The following is a 24,222-nucleotide window of genomic DNA, read 5'->3' as shown; positions in this document are numbered from 1 at the left end:
CCCAAGCCAAGCCATGGCATCCCCTGTGACTTGCATGTATATACACCCAGATGGCCTGAAGTAACTGAAGAATCACAAAAGAAGTGAAAATGCCCCCCCCTGCCCTAACTGGTGACATTCCACCACAAAAGAAATGAAAATGGGCCAGGCGTGGTGGCTCACACCTGTAATCCCAGTACTTTGGGAGGCCGAGGCGGGCGGATCACAAGGTCAGGAGATTGAGACCATCCTGGCTAACACGGTGAAACCCTGTCTCCACTAAAAATGCCAAAAATTAGCCGGGTGTGGTGGCGGGCGCCTGTAGCCCCAGCTACTCGGGAGGCTGAGGCAGGAGAATGGCATGAACCCGGGAGGTGGAGCTTGCAGTGAGCCGAGATCGCGCCACTGCACTCCAGCCTGGGTGACTGAGCGAGACTCCATCTCAAAAAAAAAAAAAAAAAAAAAAAAAGAAGTGAAAATGGTAGGTCCTTGCCTTAATTGATGACATTACCTTGTGAAATTCCTTTTCCTGGCTCATTCTGACTCAAAAAGCTCCCCCACTGAGCACCTTGTGACTCCCACTCCTGTCTGCCAGAGAACAACTCCCTTTTGACTGTAATTTTTCTTTACCTACCCAAATCCTATAAAACGGCCTCACCCTTATCTCCCTTCGCTGACTGTCTTTTCGGACTCAGCCTGCCTGCACCCAGGTGATTAAAAAGCTTTATTGCTCACACAAAGCCTGTTTGGTGGTCTCTTCAGACGGACGAGCAAGACAGTTATTTGGTAATACAATTATTTGTTAAAGTGCCTACCTAGTTTCTTCACTAGGCTGCTCTTGAGACTGAGCTGCTTAGCAATCAAACTGAATAATCCAGTATCACAATAAATGTTTATGTAAATAGAACTATTCCTGATATATTAAGCTCTGTAAGGGTCCTGACTGTTATGATGCTGAAGAGTATTCCCAGTAAAGATTTTTTTTTTTTTCTTTAAACCACATAAAAAAGTAGAGGAAGAAAAATCTTAAAGTAGAACTTCTTTGGATTTCCAGTTACTGGCATCATTGCCAACATCTAGTACCAATGGAGACATCTTTAGTATAGGAATCCCAATTCATTATATCAAATAACTAAAGAAAATTACAAATCTTTACTTTCAATTAGTTCAATACTTTTATAATAACAAAGAAATCTTATACTCACTGGACTCCAACGGAGGGTGGGAGCTCTCAGGAATCCGGGGAATGTCACTAAAAGAAACAGGATATGGTGAAAATCCCATTAGCTAAATGACCCTGCCTGAGGCAATCATAGCCCATTTTATGTGATGTGAAAAATCCTGCTGGGTCTTTACAGGTGTGGAAATGAATAGGAGTTACTATTAAGGCAACTACTAATGTGCATGAATGTCAAACACCACACAAAAAAAAACTGCAATAAAAAAGTTTTTATATATTTAAGAGCAAAATACTTTAACATGACAACAATCAGACTAATATTGTGGTTAAAATCACCACAATATTTTTACTACCAAAACAGCAGGTTTGGAAATAAAAAATGTTAAAGGTAACACTTTCCTTCAATTCTAGGAAATCAAAATGACACAAATTTTACAAATCAGTAATATGCTTTACAAACACATCTGAAAGAGTTTACTGAGTGAAAGGGATGGGAACATCTCAATAAAAAAACGATATGGTGAATATCATGGGCAAAGTTAAATGAAAAGGATGAGTTGCTTTGGAAAGTAAAAATGGTTCAAGCTTGCAACAAAAAAGCCAAATTATTTTATATATGTGAATATATAATACATATACACATATATACCCTTTATAGAGATCCATATCTCTATACTGAAGTTAGCTAAATATATGGCTATTTACTATATGGTTAGAAAGTGACTTGTGAGACCACCCATTCCTGCCACACTGATAAATTACTCTGAAGAAATATATGTACTATAGTCTCAACTTAATCCATTACCCACTGTGCCCTTAAGAACCCTAGATCACCTTGGCTTAGGTATTATACTGCATAGGACTATATTACTTCTCATTTTTCAAAGATGTTTTAATATCAATTTAAGAAGATTAACAATATGCAAGTATTAACATGACATATTAAAGCAGACTGGAGTTAGCTAGTCCCAACAACATTATCGGCATATTTTTTAATAATTTCTAACCACTTACCTTATGACCTAACTTCACTTTTTTTTTCACTTTTTGGGGGAATGAAAACAAAAAGAGTTTTCCCTGTTTGATTGTTCTCTGGAGTTGTCATTTTGACTATTTTGTGCAAAATAATTCTCATAACCAACTATAATTTATACTTCTTAAAAATGACAATTCGGCCTAAGTTGTGTATTTTATAAATTTTATTATATATTTTTGTATGACTGTACATTTATATAAAATCATTTGAATGAATTTACAATTAAGAGACTAATTTATAATACCTAAAACACACAAAAAACTATATTCTGCTACTTTCTTCTAAATTAATGTAAGCAAATAAAAGTAAATTGTAAAAAAAATCGAGGAACAATCAATTTTTAGATAGTATAACTTCTTAAAAAATCAGCTTCAGAGTCCATTATGGAATCAGAATTTGAAACTCTAAAGCCAGGTACAAACTTTGGAATTTACGCGTCTGTGAAAAAAGAATGGTGGTGAAGTTGTTGAAAACATGTCAAAGTGACTTTTAGTTAAAATTTATTCATGTTAATTGCTTCAGTAATATTTTCAGGCATAAATTTCCACTGGATGTTTACATATCCAGTGGAATTCTTTATTAGTTCTACCTACCAGTTAGGGAACAATTAAAAGCATAAAGGTCAAAGATACTGTATTTGGTGGGTTCACAAAAAAAGTCAATACCTCAAGATGGCTGATGCCTCTTAGTGTGTACTGATCAATGTGATTACAAGTTATATATAGAACGATTCCTGAAATCACTATGCCACTAAATTATGAATATTTTCTTTTTCCTTTAATTATAGTTGCTAAACAGAACTACATTAAATATTATTATTAAAACACAGCTCTCCAGCCTGGGTAACAGAGCAAGATCATGTCTTTAAAAAAAAAAAAAAAAGAAGTAGCTAAAATTATTTTTCTAGGATTCTAATAATGTATTTATTAGAAAGTTGGTATCACCTTTGATTCTGATTCAATTATAATCTTTGTATTCCACATCCTTTGACTTCTATAATCTATAAATTATAATTTTTGTATTCCATGTTCCTTTCAATTCTATAATCTATAATGTGTTTAGAATTTGGCTGTGTAGATGATTATTTCTTAATTAATTTTCATAAAAAGTAAAAATAATGTTATTCCAGTCTACTTTAATTGTCTGTTACTTTTTTAAGTCACCATGAATCAGTTCTGTTTTAGTTGTTGACTTTTAAACCACTATATATTTGAAAGTATTTGGCAAGTGCACAATGCTTGATTCTAAACTTTAGCTTTCATACTTTTGATTCATTTTCCAATTTACTTACCTCTTTTCCAGCCTTATATTTACCTCAGCACTAGAACATACGTCATGTAAAACTAGCATAAATCGTAGTACTGTTATTTTAAAAGTCTACATGGAAATGTACAACACTTTTGCAAATGTCTTCAGTGTTCACTCTTAATAATCGCCAGTTAAAATTGGTTAAAAGCTTGCCTTTATTTTAGAGTTTTATATATTAATATTATTTGATATATGATCATACATTTTCATTCTTTGAGAATTATGATAATTATATTTTCTTGTATGTTTTGCATTGACATATATTCGAGAGGCCAATACAAATTAAAGGTTAGCACTTTTTCAACATAAAAAGCCTTGAAGTAATGGCTGTATTATATTTTGGAGAATAGGGAAAAAAAGAATCATTTCCAAGAATACATTTAAACATTAAGCCAAGTATAATAAAGTGGTTCAAAATGTCTTTAAAAATTACAGACTGGCAAAATGAATATTTATTTTGGACCATGTGGGTTTGCCAAAAAAAGGTAATGATATGGGGAAATCTATATACATACATAGAAATATCCCACTGGCTATAGATAATTAAATTGTACAGAAAATTGAGGTTTTAAAAATATCATTATGACCAATTAAAATGTTAAAATATTTAATACTTCTCGCTTGATTTTAAATAAAAGTTGAAATTACTCACGGGTAAAGAGACAGAAAAAAATGTTCTATTCTTTAGTAGAATAATAAAAAGTTCATGTAGACATATGAAATCATTAATATTTTAAATAACACAAGGAGTTTGTTAATGTCTCTCTTAAAGGAAATGCTACTTATTAAATTAGAATTACTTAAATATATCTGCCATTAAAAGAAAATTTTACTTTATATTTCACTTGCAAAAAGTACATATTGATATTTTTTGATATTACAATTATTAAAGTGTGGAGCTTCTAACATGTAGTGAAGTAAACTCAGTATTCCAGTTAAAAAATTAAGAAATTTTTAATGATCTAAAAATGTATGCCCATAATTGATGAAAAAACTATCCATGTTAACATGTACTGTATGAATGTATAAAATTCTTTTTAAAACCCTACTAATACATGTAATTTACTAAACTTAAGAAGTAAGTTTTTTTAGCCTTACCCAATAGGCCTTGAAACAATAATTTCAACTTGAGGTTCTGATTTTGATTCTAAAATAATGTTGTAAACTTCTTCATTTGTAGCTCCCGGCAGGGGTTTACCATTCCATTCTAGAACTTCATCCCCTTGAATTTAAAAAAAAGGGTATTTTTTTACCTTATATATTCTGTTTATTTTTCGTATCTTTTCTCTTTTTTAACAAAGAAATGCAAAACATATACAAATAGTTTAATTGTCTAGGCTCTGCTTTCAAAAGCAAATTGATTGCCATATAATGTCAGCTAAATGGTTCTTCTAAACACTTTTTCTTTTCTTTGTTTTTCTTTTTTTCCCCCAGAATATTATTGGTGACTGGAAACAGTACAATACAAAACTACCTTTGTCTTTTGAGATATACCAGAAATCATATAAAAATAATCTCATGCTATGGGATGGAATTAGCACAGCCTATTTGGAAACATTAAAAAATAATAATTAGCAGCATGCCCTCCATATAATAAATGTAGGCGGCTCTATTTTTGAAAGATTCTTATTAAACTGTGCATAAATCCTGTTTTATTTTTGGAAGAAAGAGCAATTAATATTTGTTAGCATGAATTTCCCAATTACAAGTCATGCTTCAATGTCTTCACCAGATGCACAACAGAATAAAAATGCATGAAAGGATTTGAATTCACACCCATCAGTTAACGCAGGTAGCTATGGCAAAATTACAAAGCAAGCAGATGTAAAACTGTTGCATGACAGTTAACCCACTTCCAGATGTTCAAAACACATATATACTATACATAATCTATATTGTGAACATTAAAGTACAAGTAGAAAACACTTTAACAAAACATTAATATAGAATGTAGTAGTTTGTTAAATATTCTAAGATTAATCAAGGGGAGCTAAAAGATGTTGCGTTAAAAAAATATAGGCTAACAACTTATAGTTGTTATTTTAACTACTATGGTTTTCACACCATAGGTCACGTGAAAAAAACTATTTATTTTCATAAATATTTAAGAAGTTGTAGGTACCAAATGGTTCTCTGCCTTAGACCCTTCAATTCAAAATGGTAGTCTCAGCTGAAATATTCCAACCTCAGTGATGCACTGAGGTGTCTTAATTTGTTGATGTTTATGCTTATTTTGTTGTTCTCAGTATCTAGAACATTTTATGAGCAAAGTAAATTTGTGTTAACATACTGGGTCAATATCATCAGTATACATTTTACAGCCAAGTATAAGAATAAAATCTTTTCAATGTGTAGCTAGAATTTTTTTAATAAAAGTAGGAAAATTGCTTTGCTAGTATTACTTTAAAGTAATTATATTTTCCAATTGTTTGCTCACTGAAGAGTAAAAAGCAAATATGTGAAAAGTACATGATGCTGCTTTGGTTTGGTAAGATACTATGGTAATCACCAATTCTTTCTTTTTTTTTTTTTTTTTTTGAGACAGAGTTTCACTCTCGTTGCCCAGGCTGGAGTGCAGTGGCGTGATTCGGCTCACTGCAATCTCCGCCTCCCAGGTTCAAGCAATCCTCCTGCCTCAGCCTCCTGAGTAGCTAGGATTACAAGCATCCACCACCATGCCCAGCTAAGTTTTGTATTTTTAGTAGAGACGGTGTTTCACCATGTTGGCCAGGCTGGCCAGGTCTCCTGAACTCAGGTGATGCATCCGCCTCAGCCTCCCAAAGTGCTGGGATTACAGGTGTGAGTCACGGTGCCCGGCCACCAATTCTAATAGACTGCCCTAAGCTGTTACCTAGAAAAGCTTTTCAAATAGGCAATGAACATACTTCACTGTAAAAAAAAAAAAAAAGAAAAAGAAAAATGATAATTACAAATTTATAATATATCAAGAGTGCCTTCAAAATTTTTTGACCAAGAAAAGAAACAAAGTTGACATCATGGTCCTGTACACATATAATATGAACACTATATATGTGTGTGTGTGTACATATATACATTCACATTATATGAGTACATACATATATATACACTAAAAAATTTGTAAAACAATACTTACCCTGATTTTTCTATTCTATTATGTTCTACTTCAATTTTTTAAAGTGGTAGGTGCAAACGATTAAATTGATTTTACTACCCAATAATAAGTTGCAACCAGCAGTTTGCAAAAGCACTGCATTTTAAAACTCTCCTTTTCATAAGCAGCAACCTGGACACACAACTTTTAATATAAATTAACTTAATACATATGCTTATTTATTTACAGATTAATAATTCCTAAACCAGAATGCTTTTTTTACATTATTTATATGTGGATAATCAAGCAGGGATGTAGACAACGAGGGTACAAAGATGAAAATGACATTTTATCGGTCTTTAAATTTGGTCATGAAGAAATGATACAGAAACAAATAACTTTAATAAAATATTTTATATGCAACAATAGAAGTTCATTTGAGGACCAGAAATAGAGTCAAGTGGTGCCAGGAACGTAGTAATTAGTTATTGTTCCAGGTGAGATATTAGGAACCACTTTAGAATTAAGGCAACTTCAGATGAATTGTGAAGGATGGAAAGGCCTTCAACAGGAGGAGTAGAAAACTAGGTAGACAAGAGTCATTGACTACATCTTCTAGGTGGGAAACAGCCTGACAGGAACCTACAGGTAGACCAACATCCTGGACAGCTGAAAGTGTTAGTAGAGGACAAGGCTACAGAGCTTTGACTTGAACAAATGATAACTAGGAAACACTGAAGGATGTTCACAATAAAGAGAGTGTCAGTGTCATTTTTGTGTTTTACAAGGTTAAATGAAGTAGCAGTACAGTGCATAGACTTGAAGCGGGGCAGTACTGGATAAAGATATTGCAAGATTAAAGCAAGATTGCAAATGTTAAATAAAAGTCACATTGATTTTTAAAAAACTGCACCGTAGTTTTATAGGCTAAAGATGTTTATATGCAAATAATTCTATTTGCAAATATGCAAATATTTAGTCAGTTCCTAAATTATAATGTAAATCAAATAGGATATATGATTGAGTCTGTAAAATCACTTTACTTTCTTTAAATACATAAATTGCTTAGAATGAAAAGTACACTTGTCTGCTTTATAGTTAAGCTGAGCTTTTAACATTTCAGATTTAAGTTTCTCAGGCTCTTGGCTCTTGAAATGAATCATTAACAGATATTTTACATAGAACACCCCTCTTCTTTTACTTCCTAAGTAACTTCCCATTAAAACATAATAATGTGTTTATAATGTGTATACAATGTTTATAATGTGGTCTGCAAACTCAGGTTTCTGTAGTTAAAGTTACCTTACATTAGCCAACAAGGGATTCTCAGACTTTCTGAGGCTTATTTTTGAGTCATTAGACAAACACACACTCAGTTTACTGACACAATCAATCCTGAATGAGTTATTTTCCTACTGAATCATAACTGGTACTTCATAAGAAATAACAGTGTAACATATCTCTATACATATTCAAAGTCATATAGCAGATGGAGAAAAATCCATCTGCATGGAGTTTTCTTCCTATACACCTGCACAGCAAGTCTTTGTCAAATTAAAAAAAAAGAAAAAAAAACTAAAATGATTTTGAACTGATATTCTGGTAAACAAACACACTGAAAAGTCTTTAAGAGTCCTATAATATTTTGCCAAAGTTTTCAAGAATCACTAACTTAAGATTTAAAAGTTAAGAATATCACCTGGAAATGTAGTCTGTGTTATGGGTTATTAATCTTTAATTCTACAGCTTAGCCAACTGTGTTTCCTTTATAGTTGTCCGGCAAATATATAAACAGCCATCTAACAAAAATATTTCTACTAAGCTCTGCAGTAAAGTCAACTGGAAGAAATATTTTAATGTGATTTTAACAAAAATGAAAAGTTAACTATTTACTAAAAATAGATTTTAAAATGTGTTACTATTTAATATATGATACATTAACATATATTAAATAATTCATTGTGCCATGTTCAGTTATAGGGCAACAAAAATAAATTTCTAAATACCAAGAGGCAGCCCATCTGCATGAGTACAGTATATGCCACTTTTAAATTAACTAATATTTTATTATACAATCTGTGTAAGAAATGTTATAATGATTATGTTTTACTAAAAACACTGCTCCTGAATAAGTGTTTCAGGACCGCTCTGAAAAATTTGGTAATTACTATAGCTTAAAATATAAACTAAATAACTAAATAGTGATATAAATTTTTTTTTCACAAATTGTTTTAGATTTCAAGTTTTGTAGCAATATTATGATGTCATCTCCAAAAATGAGTAATTCTTCTATATTTTACACCTTTTTATTTTTATATAAATAAAGAAGATCCTATCGTTACTCTCCAGATTGCTGCTGATGTAGAGTTACCTACTACTGCAATTGGTAAATACTTTTATCAGGAAAAAAGTCCATATTCATGCATTAAAATTTAATGACTTCATATATATATGTATGTATGTATGTATAAAACTAACCCCAAATTGAAAGCCACCAACTCATGTTCATGTATGGAGAAAACACTGTTTAAATATTAAAAAAAGAAACTTTACCTGCTCTTAGGTGTCCAACTACATCTGCTAGGCTACCCTTCTTTACTTTGGTGATGAAAGCACCAAGTCGTCCTAAGTCAGTCATTTTTCCTCCAACAACCTGGATAATTACAAATTTATAAGTTTCCAAGACTCATACCAAAACACAAGCTTATTAGTTTGAGGAATTAATCCTACATTCTTTTATGATGTACTTGAAATTGCATGTAGAAACATTAATGAAGCGAAACACATTTTTTTTTTTTTTTTTTTTTTTTTTTTTGAGATGGGATCTTGCTCTGTCACCCAGGCTGGAGTGCAGTGGCATGATCACAGCTCACTGCAGCCTCGACCTCCCAGGCTCAAGTGATCCTTCAAATTCTGCCTACCAAGTAGCCTAGACCACAGGCATACACCACCATGCCCAGCTAATTTTTAAAATTATTTGTAGAGACAAGGTCTTGCTATGTTGCCCAGGCTGATCTTGAACTCCTGGGCTCAAGTGGTCCTCCTGCCTTGGTCTCCCAAAGTGTTGAGATCACAGGTGTGAGCCACCGGCACTTCACTTACATTTTTGATTAAAGTAGCTGGGAGAACAGTTTTGAAAAGAAAACATCTCATATTTGAGATGACTATGTGTCCTAAGGAAGTTTGGGTACTGATTTCTTTCTTTCTTTTCATGTACAGATTTCTTTCTCTCCCCTCCCCTCCCTCCCTTCCTCTCTCTCTCTTTCTTTCTTTCTTTCTTTCTCTCTCTCTTCTCTTTTTTTTTTTTTTGAGACAACGCCTCACTCTGTCACCCACAGAGGAGTGTGCTGACATGATCATAGATGGCTGCAGCCATGAACTCCCAGGTTCAAGTGATGCTCTCACCTCAGGCTCCCAAATAGCTGGGACTACAGGCATGTGCAGGCACTACAGTCAGCTAATTTTTTAATTTTAATTTTGTAGAGAAGGGGTCTCACTATGTTGACCAGGCTGGTCCCAAACTCCTGGGCTCAAGCGACCCTCTCACCTTTGCCTCCCAAAGTGTTGAGATTAAAGGCATGAGCCACTGCACCTAGTCTGTACTGATTTCTTAAAAGCGAGCTTGTCCAACCCGCTGTCAGTGGGCCACAAGCGGCCCAGGATGGCTTTGAATGTGGCCCAATACAAACCTGTAAACTTCCTTAAAACATTATGAGGTTTTTTTTTTTTTTTTTTTTTTTTTTTTAGCTCATCAGCTATTGTTAGTGTTGATGTACTTTATGTGTGACCCAAGACAATTTTTCTTCTTCCAATGTTGCTCAGGGAAGCCAAAAGATTAAACAGCCCTGTCTTAAAGTGACCTAACAATAAAAGGGCACCATAAATAATGCATATACTTAGAAAACAGGTGCCAGGTCTTCCTCACTTAGTATCAAACAGCAAGTGTTTGACAGTTTACATTAAAGTTCATTTTTCTTTATCATTCAAATTCATGTGTACCATTTAAATTATTATTTCTACATGAAGATAATATCCCATTGTCAATATCAGATCTTGATCTCTTTTGTATATCTGTAGTAAAATGTAGGTCTATGACCATAAAGACTAGATTCAAGCCAAGAAAATGACATTTGGGGGAAGCAATTTACCATTGTGCAAAGCCTAATAGCCTAAGTGCATCTCTGCAGCTGACCATCTCATCTGAAATATGTATCTATGCCCATAAGATTATCAAAATCTGAGTTTTATTATAGAATATTTTAAAATCTATGTTTAAGTTCTTCCAATGCAGGGGCTCAAATATATATAATTTAAAATGAAGAGAGTATCACCAAAAGTTGAGATTCATCCACAATTCTTTAGTGGCACACCCATTAGTGGAGGTAATCAGAATTATTTCACACAGGAGTAATTAACGGTAATAATCAACAAGAGAGCACTATTAAGTACATTAATTTAAAAAAATTCTTACAAAACTCTTGTAATTAGAAAGTGATCCCTTTAATGTTTATGTTGCTGCTCAAGTTACAATAAAAGTCCACATTATCTATGCTACTTTCCATTTAAATCTTAATGCAAGAAATCATCCTGAACCTTATAGTCGGAAAAAAATACATTAGTTTCCCTAAAGTTTATTCAATTTTCCTAACACATCTATATGCTATATCAATAAAATTATATAAAATATTAAAATGACATTTAAAAATCATTGCCAGAAACTCTGATGAATGCAGACCATAGTGTAATTTACCCTTTAAGAAACATTTTAAACCAGCATACTTACTTTCAGACCCAGCAATGCACCCGATTCTTTGGGCATGGTTGTTCTCTTGTTAAGAATAACACGTCCAATTAATCGGTCCCCCTCTTTAGATGGTTGCCACGTTACAGGATGCTGTTAAAACATGAACGAGTTTAAAAAGTAATATATACAGAGTAGAATGCATTCAGCTATAAAAAGAATGAAGTCTTGTCATTAGAGGTAACATGGGAGAGAACCGCAGAACATTATGTTAAGTGAAGTAAGCCAGGAACATGTTAGTTCCTGCATGAAAGTTAAACACTGCATATTCTCACTCACACGTGGAAGCTAAAAAAAAGTTGATGTCGTAGTAGTACAAAGTAAAATAGAGGATAATAGAAGCTGGGAAGGCAGGGAGAAGGGAAGGATAGGGAGAAATTTGTTAAAGAATATACAATTACAGCTATATGTGAGGAATAAGTTCTGGTGTTCTATAGCACTATAGGATGACTATAGTTAATAATATACAGTTTCTAAAAGCTAGAAGGAGGACACTGAATGTTCCCAATACAAAGAAATGATAAATGTTTGAGGTGATGGATATGCTAATTACCCTGACCTGATCACTATACATTATATGTCCTGAAACATCACTATGTACTGTATAAATATGTACAATTATTAAGTGTCAATTAAAAAATAAAATATAAGAGAAATAATAGGAACAACTGGCAGAGTAACTTAGAAATCATTATTGAAAAATATTTTCATTTATAATATCAACCTAAAAATATTTTTAAATCCTAAGGAATTGATAAATAAACTGGGCATATCCAGACAAAAATATTATTCAATGGTACAAACCAACCAAAAAGCATTACCAAGCCACAAAACGACAGCGAAGAACCTTAAATGCATATTGCTAAGTGAAAGAAGCAAATCTGAACAGGCTATAAATTGTATGATTCTAACCATGGGACATTCTGGAAAAGGAAAAACTACAGAGACAGTAAAAAGATCAGTGGCTGTCAAGGACTTAGCGGGGAAGAAAGGAGAGAGGGATCAATAAGTGGTGCCAGGGATTTTTAGAGCAGTGAAACTATTTGGTGTGATACTGTAATGGTGGATACATGACATTATAAATGTGTTAAAACCCAGAGAATGTATAACATGAAGTATGAACCTAATGTACACTATGGACTTTGGTCAATAATAATACATCAATATTTGTTCATCAGTTGTAACAAATGGACCACACTAATGCAAGATGTTAATAACCAGCTAAACAGGTGGAAAGGGGTGGAGTAAGGAAGTATATGGGAATTCTGTACTTTCTCCTCAAATTTTCTGTAAACTTAAAACTGCTCGAAAAGGCCTATTAAACTTTTAAAAAGTAAACAACTTGCTTTCTTTCCTATAGACACAAATTATTAGTTGTAGCATGATGCAATTTCCTCAGTTAAAAGACACTCTAGAGGAAATTTCAGTGGACTCCACCCTTGGCTTATAACTATATTTCATTTGTAGCAGAAATTTATACTAAAAGTTGCTTAAAGTGGTTGGCAAATAAGTATACATTTTTAAATGGTTCTAAAATGGAATTAATTGAAATGTAAAAATATATCTGCTTATATAAAGAAAACTGATTCTGTATGTTGACTTGTTAATGTCAGTATCCATAACTAAACATCTCAATCTTTCTTACAGTCATTATTTAATAATCATTTTTTACTTAACTTAAAATCTGTTATAATTATTCAGTAATAACTGCTTTTTTCTTCAAAACTGTACTATCTTAAATGAAATCAATATTTGCCCTTACCAAATGAATAATGGAGCAGATATCACATATCAGACAAAGGACAATGAACGAGCACACACATTCCCTAAACTTCAAACACACTTCCCAGAAAACTTACCGAACTAATAGGTGATGTCTCCCGGCTGTGCCACGTGGCAGGATCCAACCAATAATAATCCAAATCACCTGTGCAATAGAAAAAAGAATGAAAAGTGTAATGGTGTTAAAGAGAAGAGTGTATCACTTTAAGCTTTACTTCTTCAATCTATAAAGCGTTATAATATCATAAGCTTGAGCGTGTACATTGCAGAATGATGCACACCTGTGTTGCAAAAGTTGTGACTTGAATCACTGGAATGAATGTACGCTACAAATGCACTTCATACAATGAATGACTACCTTTTTCTCTCATAAATCAGTCTGGAAACACATATAAGTGTACAGAAAATTAATAAAATTGAAATTACTACTACCACAAATGTTGTTATTCAAAAGGTAATTATTGCAATTTGCAAAACTCTATCCTATAATTTAAACTTAGTAAAAATGCCTAATGACTTCCTGAATGCTGATTCATGTTGAAATTCTGTGATAAATTAATAGAAACACTGAGATACTTGCAGAGAAAGAGAATTATATTTCCCCCAAAAAGAAAAATTGATCATTCAATTAAAAGCGACTTTAAGAAGTCTTTGAAGTTTAAAAAAATGACATAAATTCATCCTAAACACTTCGAGAAAACAAAAGTTCATTGTATCCCTCAATAACCTGACTTAGGTCTTGAAAACTACTCCTCAGGATTCTTCTCTCGTTCATGCCCCAATTTCTCATATGGTGGTTCAACCCCTTGTCTCACTCATATTATCCTAAGTGAATCTATTAATATCATACATCTAACATGAGTGAAACATGGAGTTGAACCGCCATATTATATATATGTGTGTGTACATATATATGGTGAATATACATATGGAGAAAATATGTATGGTGAATATATATATGTGGTGAATACTCAATCTGCAAAAAATTGTTCCTTATAGGCAAAGGACCAAAAGCTGATGTTTCTGGGTAAGATTCAATGGTGATACTCAACACACTTTATTATGAAAACAGTGCTATCAAGTAGTGCTATTCTATGATATAGAAGCTTTGTAGAATAATGATGTTGCATGGAGAATCTAATTTAATTGGTGTGGTACTGGATAAATATTACACATAGTCTGTCAGATGATTCCAGTGAGCAGCCAGGGCGCCTACAGTATCCTGTAATAAAACGGATGCTACAGATATTGCAGCTTAACAAATTTTGCTTTTTCCAACTTTGGTCATACATAGTTTTGTAGCTATCTACTAAATATTGCCAACAAATGTAAATGTAAAAAACACATTCATTATTTTAGCATACAATACTTGTATATAGTTTAGTATACAATTATACCTCCTTCATATTCTGAATGGCTTCTAATAGTTTTCATCATTACCCATTAAAATATAACACTTTTGCTTAAAGACTTATAAAAAATAAAATCTAAAATCTAAATACTTAGGTGTAAACTATATTTATTTCTTCTATCCCTGTAATTACTGTTTGAAAGATATTACTGAACTCCTAAGCACTCTTAATTGGTCTTTATAACTCAGATTTCACTATTATTAACGGAATAAGCAACACTCAACAAAACATGCTCCTAAAATATTCAGAATCTAGTATTTCATTAACACAAAACATTTTCCTTGATTATTTTTGTAATAGTTGATTAAAGATATTGACTGCCAGGTGGCATAGCTGCAAAATGGTAAATTCATGGTATCTGCTTGTGGAGTCAACACAAAAGCACCTTGGTCCTAACAGCCAATGGAATCCCCAAGGAACTAATTCACTATTCCCATTAATTTAGAATCACGAAATATGTCAGCTGCTTGTGTCTATGGAAATGTCTCAAGTTCATAACTAGTCAAGTTCAATGAAGTGTTGTAATTTTGAAAATAATTTTTTGTGAAGGATTTAAAAATTTTTATACTATACCTTGTGAAAAAGTAGGTTATTAATAAACACACAACTATCAAGGCAGAAATAAAAGTCAGCTAAATTACACACGAATTTTCTATAAAGAGAACTAGTGTTTTCTAAACCCAGGTCATTATTATTAGAGTATGTAACAAGGCATAAACATGTATCTCTATCTCTATAATTCAGAATTGTGTATCTTATGATGTCTAGTGTTAAAGCACAATGGATTTCAATAAGATCAATCAATGCCAATTAAACAAAATTCCCTTCAAAATAATATACATGCACGATTGAGCACGTGTATGTTAATATACTTAGTAAAAGTAAGTTTTACTTAATTTCATTCCTCTAATTTCAAATATTAAATATCTATTTAGCAATTTACATGACAGCTCTACTTGACCAAGTGAATATGCATGTAGTAAAGGAAACCTTATCTGTCCCAAAGCCTTGAAGTATTAGAAAATTTGAACTTCCTGACTATCTCTATAAGTAATATGCAGTGTATTTTTAATATCATTATAATGAATAATAATAAAAGGTGGAATTCAAACCAATTCTAAGATTGGCTCACAGCAACTCACAGTAATGAACAGCGATCTCAAATACATACATGTAGTCACCTTCAAAAAGAGATTGTTCTTCCTAGATATTAATAGAATAGATTTCCATTAAAAAAAAAAAAAAAGTAAATTTCACAGACCAAGAATCAGAATTATCCTTCCCACGCATTTGCTGAACCTCTTAAAATATTTTCATCTTTTACTTTTTTGAGTCCTCTATAGCAGGATGTGCGTTGGAACTAAATGAAACATTGAAGAAGATATGTTTATTGAATGTTTTTACGCACTGCATACACAAAAAGCCAAGTGAGTTCTAAGAACAGGTTTTCAAGTTGAGACAAGGTAAGTTATTGACACGTGGACACGTACCATGGTCAGCACACACGGGTTAAATATTGTTTTAGTTACACTGTGATATTAAAAATACACACATTTTAATATTTTACAGGGATATTCATTTGGGAAACAGTCTTCTCATAGACAAGAGTTAAAATCTGAAGTCTAAGAACTAAGATAAACTCTTAACTCTGGATTAATATACTTAAAATACCACTTTGAAATGTTTCTTCATATTTCAGAAGTCTATTTAAGATGGTTCCATGCCTACAATGGAAAAGTATGCTTCCACTTCCCCTAGATTATATACAATAGAGGAGCTAACTTTGGAATAAATAAGCAGTAATTTGCTATACAGCAAAGTCCTAGAAAGTCTAATTTCACCTAACTAGAGGTCAGGAATAAGAAACAAATATTATTTAATAGTGCTTCTCATTACAATAAAATGAGAAGATACACTTGTTAAATTTAATCATTAATCATACAATCTATAAAATATTAAAGTGTATTTTATAAATAAATCTATGTGTACTGTTGCAAAATTTATATAAATTATCTTTCACAATTGAATTACTGTCATTCACAATTGAATTATTGTCAAAGTTCCTAGCAGAGTGAAAATACTGGTCCTCAAATACTTTTTGTTAATTTTATTCTAAATTCAGGCCAATATTCACTCCCTAAACATATCTGAAGGCAAACACTGCATAAAATTAGGTAATACAGATTTTTGTCCCTTGAGCTCAAGGCCTAAAGCAGGGCTAGAGGCCTCTCCAGATCACGGGGCTTCAGCAAGAACATCTTTAACAATTTTAAGTAACTTAAAATCAAATTTCTTGTTTTGGTTCTAGGACCAAAAAAAGGTATAAATCCTTGGGAGAGTTGCATATTATCTCTAGCCATTAGGGGTTCATTAGCGCTATTGTTTTCTAAATGCATCTTAGAAATTTCACTTTGGATGGCAGCTATGTTTACCACCAAAGATACTCAACATAAATTACAATCAAAGAAATACAAATCAAAACAACAATGAGATAGCATCTCATACCTGTTAGGATGGCCTATTATAAAAATTTAAAAAGAAATCAGTGTTGATGAGAATGTGCAGAAATTCTGGAATCTTTCTACATGGCTGATGGGAATGTAATCAGTACAGTCACTATGGAAAATAGTATAAACGTTCCTCAAAAAATTAAAAATAGAACTACCATAAGGTCTAGCAATACCACTTCTTATCCAAAGGAATTGAGATTAGAATCTCAAAGATATATCTGCATTTCCATGTTCACTGCAGCACTATTCACTATAGCCAAGAGGTTGAAACAATGTCCACAGACAAATGAATAAAGAAAACGTGGTATAAACATACAACATAGTATTACTAAGCCTTGAAAAAGAAGGAAATCCTGCCATTTTTGACAACATGGATGAAACTTGAGAACACTGTGCTAAGTAAGCCAGATAAGGAGGACAGTGTTATACAAGGAATATAATGAGGAGTATAAGTAGTATTATATGAGGAATCTAAAATAGTCAAACTCATGGAAACAGAGAATAGAGTGGCAGTAGCTAGCAGATGGGGAACAGGGGAAATGGGGAGGTATAAGTCAAAAGGTACAAAGTTTCAGTAATACAAGATGAATAAACCCTAGAGATTTACTGTATAGAATTGTGTCTAGAGTTAACAATACTGTGTGTCATACTTAAAAATTTGCTAAGAGGGTAAATCTTAACTTTTAAGTATTCTTATTACAAAAAAGAAAATAATAAAGAAGGTGGAAGTTTCGGAGGTGATGGATATGTTTATGGCATAGAATGTGGTGCTAGTTTTAGGAGTGGATATTTCTCTCCAAACTCATTAAGTTGTATACAATAAACATGCCCAGCATTTTCTATGTCAAATATACCTCAGTGAAGTGCTTTTTTAAAAAAGAAAAATATTTCCCTTTTAAAGTTCTGCTTTGTTCATAATTGCACTCTGCTTCCATCCTAAAACCAAGAACATCCCTGTGTCTTTCTCTCTGATATGTAACTTTGATAATTCCGGTAAACTTAAGTATTATTGAATTGATTTATGTAAATGTATCGATTATTATTTATTAAGTTATTGGTGTGACAAAGATGTTTGTATTCAGAAATTACTCACACTCAGTGAAACCTCCAGAGTTGAACTACCCCAGAGAGTGATTAAATATTTGCTTGAAGCCGTGTGGTGCCATCTTTATGTTTTACAATTTTAGGACACAAGCAAGGAAACTCAGTAGCTGGTCCAGGGAAAGGGGAACTTTAACAACATATTTGGTAGAGGCAGTACTCTTTCTGGTTGTATGTATTGTTCGTTAATTTGAGAGCAAATTTTTGGGATGCAGACACCACCATGACACAACTCTACAAAGCAGTTATATGGAACTCAGAATCAAAATTTCTGGCTGAATCATAAGCTCAGTCATTCAACTCAGAAGATAACTCTCATAGAACCCCTCTTTCTTCTGAGGGTAGAATGAGATCATGTGCACGAAACTGTTTTATAAGTAGAGAGCACCACAGAAATCCACATTGTCAGAGTATAAAAATGTATACTAAAAACAGTTTGCATTTTTATAATTACAAGCATTTCTGTCAATTCTAATAGCATGTACAAACTAAGAAAAATGTATTTTTCTACCCAGTTTATTTGAAATCCTGAGTAATCACAAAACTTCATTATGCTTTAATTTCTCCATCGACATTATTTTATGCTAATATTTATAATCATATTCATATAACACTTATAAAATCAGTGATTATGCAGCAAAAGGAACTTTGCACTCAGAGTTGGAGACTTGTGACTAATCCTAAATCTGCCATATTAGGTGCATTCTCTTGATAATATCTCCTCATCTCTATTAACCTTGTCCTCTTTTACAAAATAAGAATAGTGCCTTTCCCCTCATAAGCACTTTATGAGGATTAACTGAAATATGTCAGTATTGTGAATTGTAAAGGAGTTTAGAAATAGAGTTTAATGTCTCATTACACACTTAAGATGAAGAATATGAAATCATGGTGTTAGAGATCAGACTTACAGTTAATTAGTGAATCGCAAACAAAATATACGTAATATCTGTAATCTTTGCAAAATATGCTTTGAAATGGGCTTAGAAAAATGATGAAGTCCTGTTGTTTGTAAAACTTATTAACTGGCCAGATTATTCACGATATCCCTAACAATGTTTCCTTGAAGTCAGCTTGTATTATACCTTAAAAATTATTTAGTAGACGATAGTCGTAAAATATATTTTAATATTTATTTTCTATCAGGTTGTAAGCTTCCTAACTTTCTGTAATTCATTTTTTGGGTTTATATTCCTTAAAAAATTATCTAAACAATAATAGGATTGACGGTAGTAAGAAAATAACTATTGTAAGTTTAAACATGAAATACGGTTACTGTAGATAATGGGGCTTTGAGAAAACACAGAAAACATTGCGGGTTTGCTTTGAAAAGGGTAATCGGTATTGAGAAATTAAAAGAAATTGGAGATAGTAAATATCAGTCATCGGATTAATTCTTCCTAGTTTTAAAAGTTATGTACATTTATATAAATTTAGATTTTGAGACAACATGAAGCTTTGGGGTCCAGAAACATTCACAAAACACCATGATGTTCAGTGCCATCTTTCTTACCTCTATATTGGCCTGGTGCTATAAGGCCTTAGATAAATTTTATAAATTAAAATTCCAGAAACCTTGGACACCAAACACACAAACACATACACACACATGCATGCGCACACAACTTTGTGCCTTAGGATTATAAAATAAGGATGTGGTCATGGTCTTCAAGAAATGTAGACCATACTGTATTATCTGTATTAAATGACAATGAAAATGTATCTGAATAAAAGTCTCCAAGGTCATTGATAATGGCCAAAATGCTTTCCACACATAACAGTTTGGAGAAGAATAAATTTCATGTGTAAATACGACCTGAGGCCTAATAACTGAGAAATTTCTCCCCCAGAATCTAAATATAGAATAGTAAGGTAACCTGGATAACAAATCACAAAATTGACAATCTTAGGGATACTTGTTTTTTCAACACAATGACTCTTCATAAATAAGAATTTGGGAAGTGCTGTACAGCAGAGGGAAATATTTTACTGCAACTTTCCAACTGACCAGGCTTCCACATTGACACTGAGTATTCCATTCACGTGGGAGAACAGGTTGTCAAGTGCAAAGTCGCGGAATAACCAGCCAGGAAACCCTGTGGAAAAAATTGGGGTTTATTTGTTTTCATTGTTTGGGGACTGGATGTTAACCATAGGTTTAAGAAACTGTTGTGCTGGGCAAGTTCACAGCAGTGACATTACAAGAACAAACTCTACATATAAATATCTTTGATAAAGGAAAATGTTAGTCCTTATCCAGACCCAGGCAACACTAGCAAAACAGCATTAAGTTGAAATAATATTCTGAATGTCAAATCAATTTTTACCTGCCTCTATATCCCAAAGACAAGGAAATAAAAATGTAAAGATGGATATATGCTTTTAGTGATATAAATGAAAATAATAAAATGATAATAAAGATGAATTTTAAGGGTACACAGAACAAAACAGAAGTACTTATGTGGGACTGATACTTCTTATTTTAAAATATACTATTAATCTACAAAAAAAGTAGAAAAGTAGAAAAGTTTATACTGTAGCAAATAGTGGGTAATATAAACCAGTTTTGACACCAGAAATCCCTTGAGTGACTATGAATAGTTGTTTTTGCCTTTCTTTTCTATTTTATTCTACTTAGTTTTTGGTTTGTTTGTCTTTGTTTTCATTTTGGCTATGCAAACAAATAATTTATAGATAAATTAAAGGACTTTATTTTTAAGTTGGAAATTCCTTGACTGGCAGTGGAAAATCACCAGGAATAGAAGTATGGAGAACATTTTATTTTATGCCTCAGCATTGTTTTTGAGAAAACTTCTAGATAGCCATATTCATAAAACTCCAAAATTACAGCCATAGGAAATGAGATTGCAAAACACTGCAGTCACTGGTCTAAATCTCTGACTCAATGCAAAAGGGGTCAAGCTTTATAAAGTCACTTTTTTTCAACTGTACTCCAACTCCATGTGACAGAAGAAAATAATTTAAATAAGATAAACCACAAAAAACTGAGGATAAAGAAGCAATATCAACAAATCCATATGGATTGTATATACAATTTTTATTAAAAAGCAAACTAAGTTAATGTTGGTCAAAGATTAACTTACTGACTCAAGAAAGAAATTATCTTCCAGGCGTCCTAAATATTTGACTGAATAAATAGTTCTAAATCTATATTTCCAGCATAATTATTTAAAAATATCTTCATGTTAGAATTGTTACTTAAAAAAATAAGTAAGCCTCACTGACCTAGACTAAAATTGTTCAACATTGGTTTCTTGGCTTTGTCACAGGTGCAAGAGAATCCAATTCCCAGCTTGCCTGGTTGTTTAAATACATGACTTCACAATCACTAGCTGCATAGAACTACCCACAAGTACACTTTAGAGAGTATATCCTTGAAGATACTGCCCTACAAATTTCTGAAATGTTTAACATAAAGCAACAATATATACAGAAGTCTCTGTGAGGGCTATGTGGTAAATCAACTTATATTTTCTAAAACAAAACTATCAATTAATTCACACCATCAAACAACCATGCACCTGGAACACACTATATTTCTAGACAGTCCCTCTCCCCTCGCTGCCCCTACAGTTCCTTTTATTGTATTGTTCTTTATCATGACTATATCAGGGTGTTTACTATATAGATCACGGTGGTGATGATTCTGATAGTATGTGGATCATGCTGCTTCTGCTCCTGCTGATAATCTCCTCTATGAAATAACAGAAAAGAAACTTTCTTTTGGTGTCAGTATCAGGAATAATTGCACTTATGCAACTGGCTTTTTTTTTTTTTTTTTGAGATGGAGTCTCGTTCTGTCACCCAGGCTGGAGTGTAGTGGCGCGATCTCAGCTCACAGCAACCTCCACCTCCCGCGTTCATGCCATTCACCTGCCTCAGCCTCTCAAGTAGCTGGAACTACAGGCGCCCGCCATCATGTCCGGCTTATTTTTTGTATTTTTAGTAGAGACAGGGTTTCACCGTGTTAGCCAGGATGATCTCGATTTCCTGACCTCATGATCTGCCCGCCTGGGTCTCCCAAAGTGCTCGGATTACAGGTGTGAGCCACCATGCCCACCGCAACTGGCTTATTTTTATGTTAAAGATGTTGTGCATTTGTAATGAATGACACTTTTTTGTGTTGGGATATTTGTGATTAAATATGCAGCCTAATTTTCTACCCTTATTTTCCCTTACTGATCTTTTCTATGTATTTTAAATTTATTTCACATGGCTACATTTTTACATTTTCGTTGCTATTGTAAATCACTTCTGATATTAAAATAGGCTTTAAAATGACATTAACATAGCAATTAAAATCAGATTAAATGAATATGTACACAATATAATTTAGTATATTTATTGTAATTCTATTTTCATTAAAATGCAGTTTTTCCTCCATTAAACTCAAAATAACTTTGATTCAACAGAAAACAACAAAATGGAACTAATGTGCAGGTATTAGTTTACAGTAAATAGCAAGTTATCTTAATTTATTTGAGAGTCCTGCCAAAGGATGGGAAGTAAGTGAAAAGGTCTTCTCATCTGGCAAAAAGCAATAGAACAAAATCTGAGTTCCTAGACTTTATTCCTAGAAAAACACACTAGGCCCTCACTCATAACTTTATAGCCACAATAATACAAGAGTTTCTTTGGTATTCAACCCCACAAAATCATTAAAGATGCACACTGTAAATGGGAAAACCGTTTGTTCAAATAAACACATTGACAACAACAATTATTCACAAGAAAGGAGACAGGGAAACCTAAAGAAACCAACAACAAATACACAAAAACAAACAAATCAGCTAAGAATCTATGTGCCCTCAACACTGTGATACTGTGTGTAGCTCTATGAACATAACTGTGTTAAAGAGTGCATGAACAGTTATATATGAACACAGCTGGATTAAAGGGCAAAACATTGATGTTAAAACAATATCCATTAAGCAACAACTAAAGACATTATAGCATGTAAATTTTTATAAAAACAAGGATGAAATCCCTTTATAGCTTTCCTAATTAAAAAAAAAAGTCTGGTAAATTATAATTCTGAGATAAACTTTAATTAAAACAATGTAAACAAATAGCAATAATCATAACAATAAGCTGGTTGGCAAATATTTGGCACATCGAAAAACTCAGCTGTCAGTAATAAGTTATCTAAGCTAAGTTTTTACAATTAAGTCATTATTCATCAACGCAACAAAAAGCAGAAACAGCAACTGTTTATTAAATATTGCTTCAAATTAGTCATGAATTTAATTTAAAGATTAAATGCACTGTAAATAACTCTTATCCCTTTGCATGTTCTATTTCCTGATATATTTTGAATGCAGTACAAAAAAACGGAAAAGATCAAGTGCTCTTTGCATAATATTCCCCACACAGAGTAGCTGAATTATCTTTTAAAGATTCTTAAATCAATGGCTTTCAAGTAAGAGCAAATCAAGTGAACAAAACTATATTTTTAGAGAATTATGTAACTGAATTAAATTGTGAAATTAAGAGCTATTAGGTCAAAAAAATAAAATTGCAAACCATTAGCACTGATAAACTATTCAATAACACTAAATTTGAAAATTAAAATTACCACTTGAAAGATTACATTTATAAAAAATTAAATGCAATATTATTTTAGTAATGTTAAAAAGTCAATTTTTCATACTTTATAGTTTTTTATAAATCCATAACAAAATGTTCCCAATTGAGATATAAGGTGACATCACTCACAAAGACAGTAAATATCTTTAACCCAGTTCTCTCAATAAAAATGTGCACATTTAAGATTGACCTAATAATGTCACCAATCTTAACAATATAGCATCATTCTATTTCATCTAATTTCTATAAAAACCAACCTAAATGCTAGCTAAAATATCTTACTGATCACAGCAGGATTGAGCTGGAGAAATAAAGAATCCATGAGAAATACCGAATTATAGTAATTATAATAATCCCAATATGAAGAAAAAATATCATAGCTTAATTTTATCTTTTATAAAACAAGACATTATGTTATATACAGGTATACTAT

At 32.5% G+C, this 24,222-nt stretch overlaps 1 protein-coding gene across 50 annotated transcripts in view; it reads right to left on the bottom strand.

Moving 5' to 3' along the window:
- RIMS1 (regulating synaptic membrane exocytosis 1) overlaps nucleotides 1-24,222 on the bottom strand; it is a 499,940-nt gene that overhangs the window by 165,922 nt on the left and 309,796 nt on the right. For all 50 annotated transcript variants that reach the window (XM_008013531.3, XM_008013512.3, XM_073006134.1 and 47 more), the window contains 5 exons: nucleotides 13,237-13,304; nucleotides 11,360-11,470; nucleotides 9,130-9,229; nucleotides 4,602-4,725; nucleotides 1,185-1,231 (listed from right to left, as the gene is read on the bottom strand). In XM_008013531.3, the coding sequence (XP_008011722.1) occupies nucleotides 1,185-1,231; nucleotides 4,602-4,725; nucleotides 9,130-9,229; nucleotides 11,360-11,470; nucleotides 13,237-13,304 (450 nt within the window). The remainder of the gene's footprint in view (nucleotides 1-1,184; nucleotides 1,232-4,601; nucleotides 4,726-9,129; nucleotides 9,230-11,359; nucleotides 11,471-13,236; nucleotides 13,305-24,222) is intronic.

This window comes from Chlorocebus sabaeus, chromosome 17 (assembly GCF_047675955.1).
Source record: "Chlorocebus sabaeus isolate Y175 chromosome 17, mChlSab1.0.hap1, whole genome shotgun sequence".
NCBI lineage: Eukaryota > Metazoa > Chordata > Mammalia > Primates > Cercopithecidae > Chlorocebus > Chlorocebus sabaeus.
The sequence above is the reverse complement of the archived record's forward strand: the minus strand, read 5'-3'. Positions and strand labels throughout refer to the sequence as shown.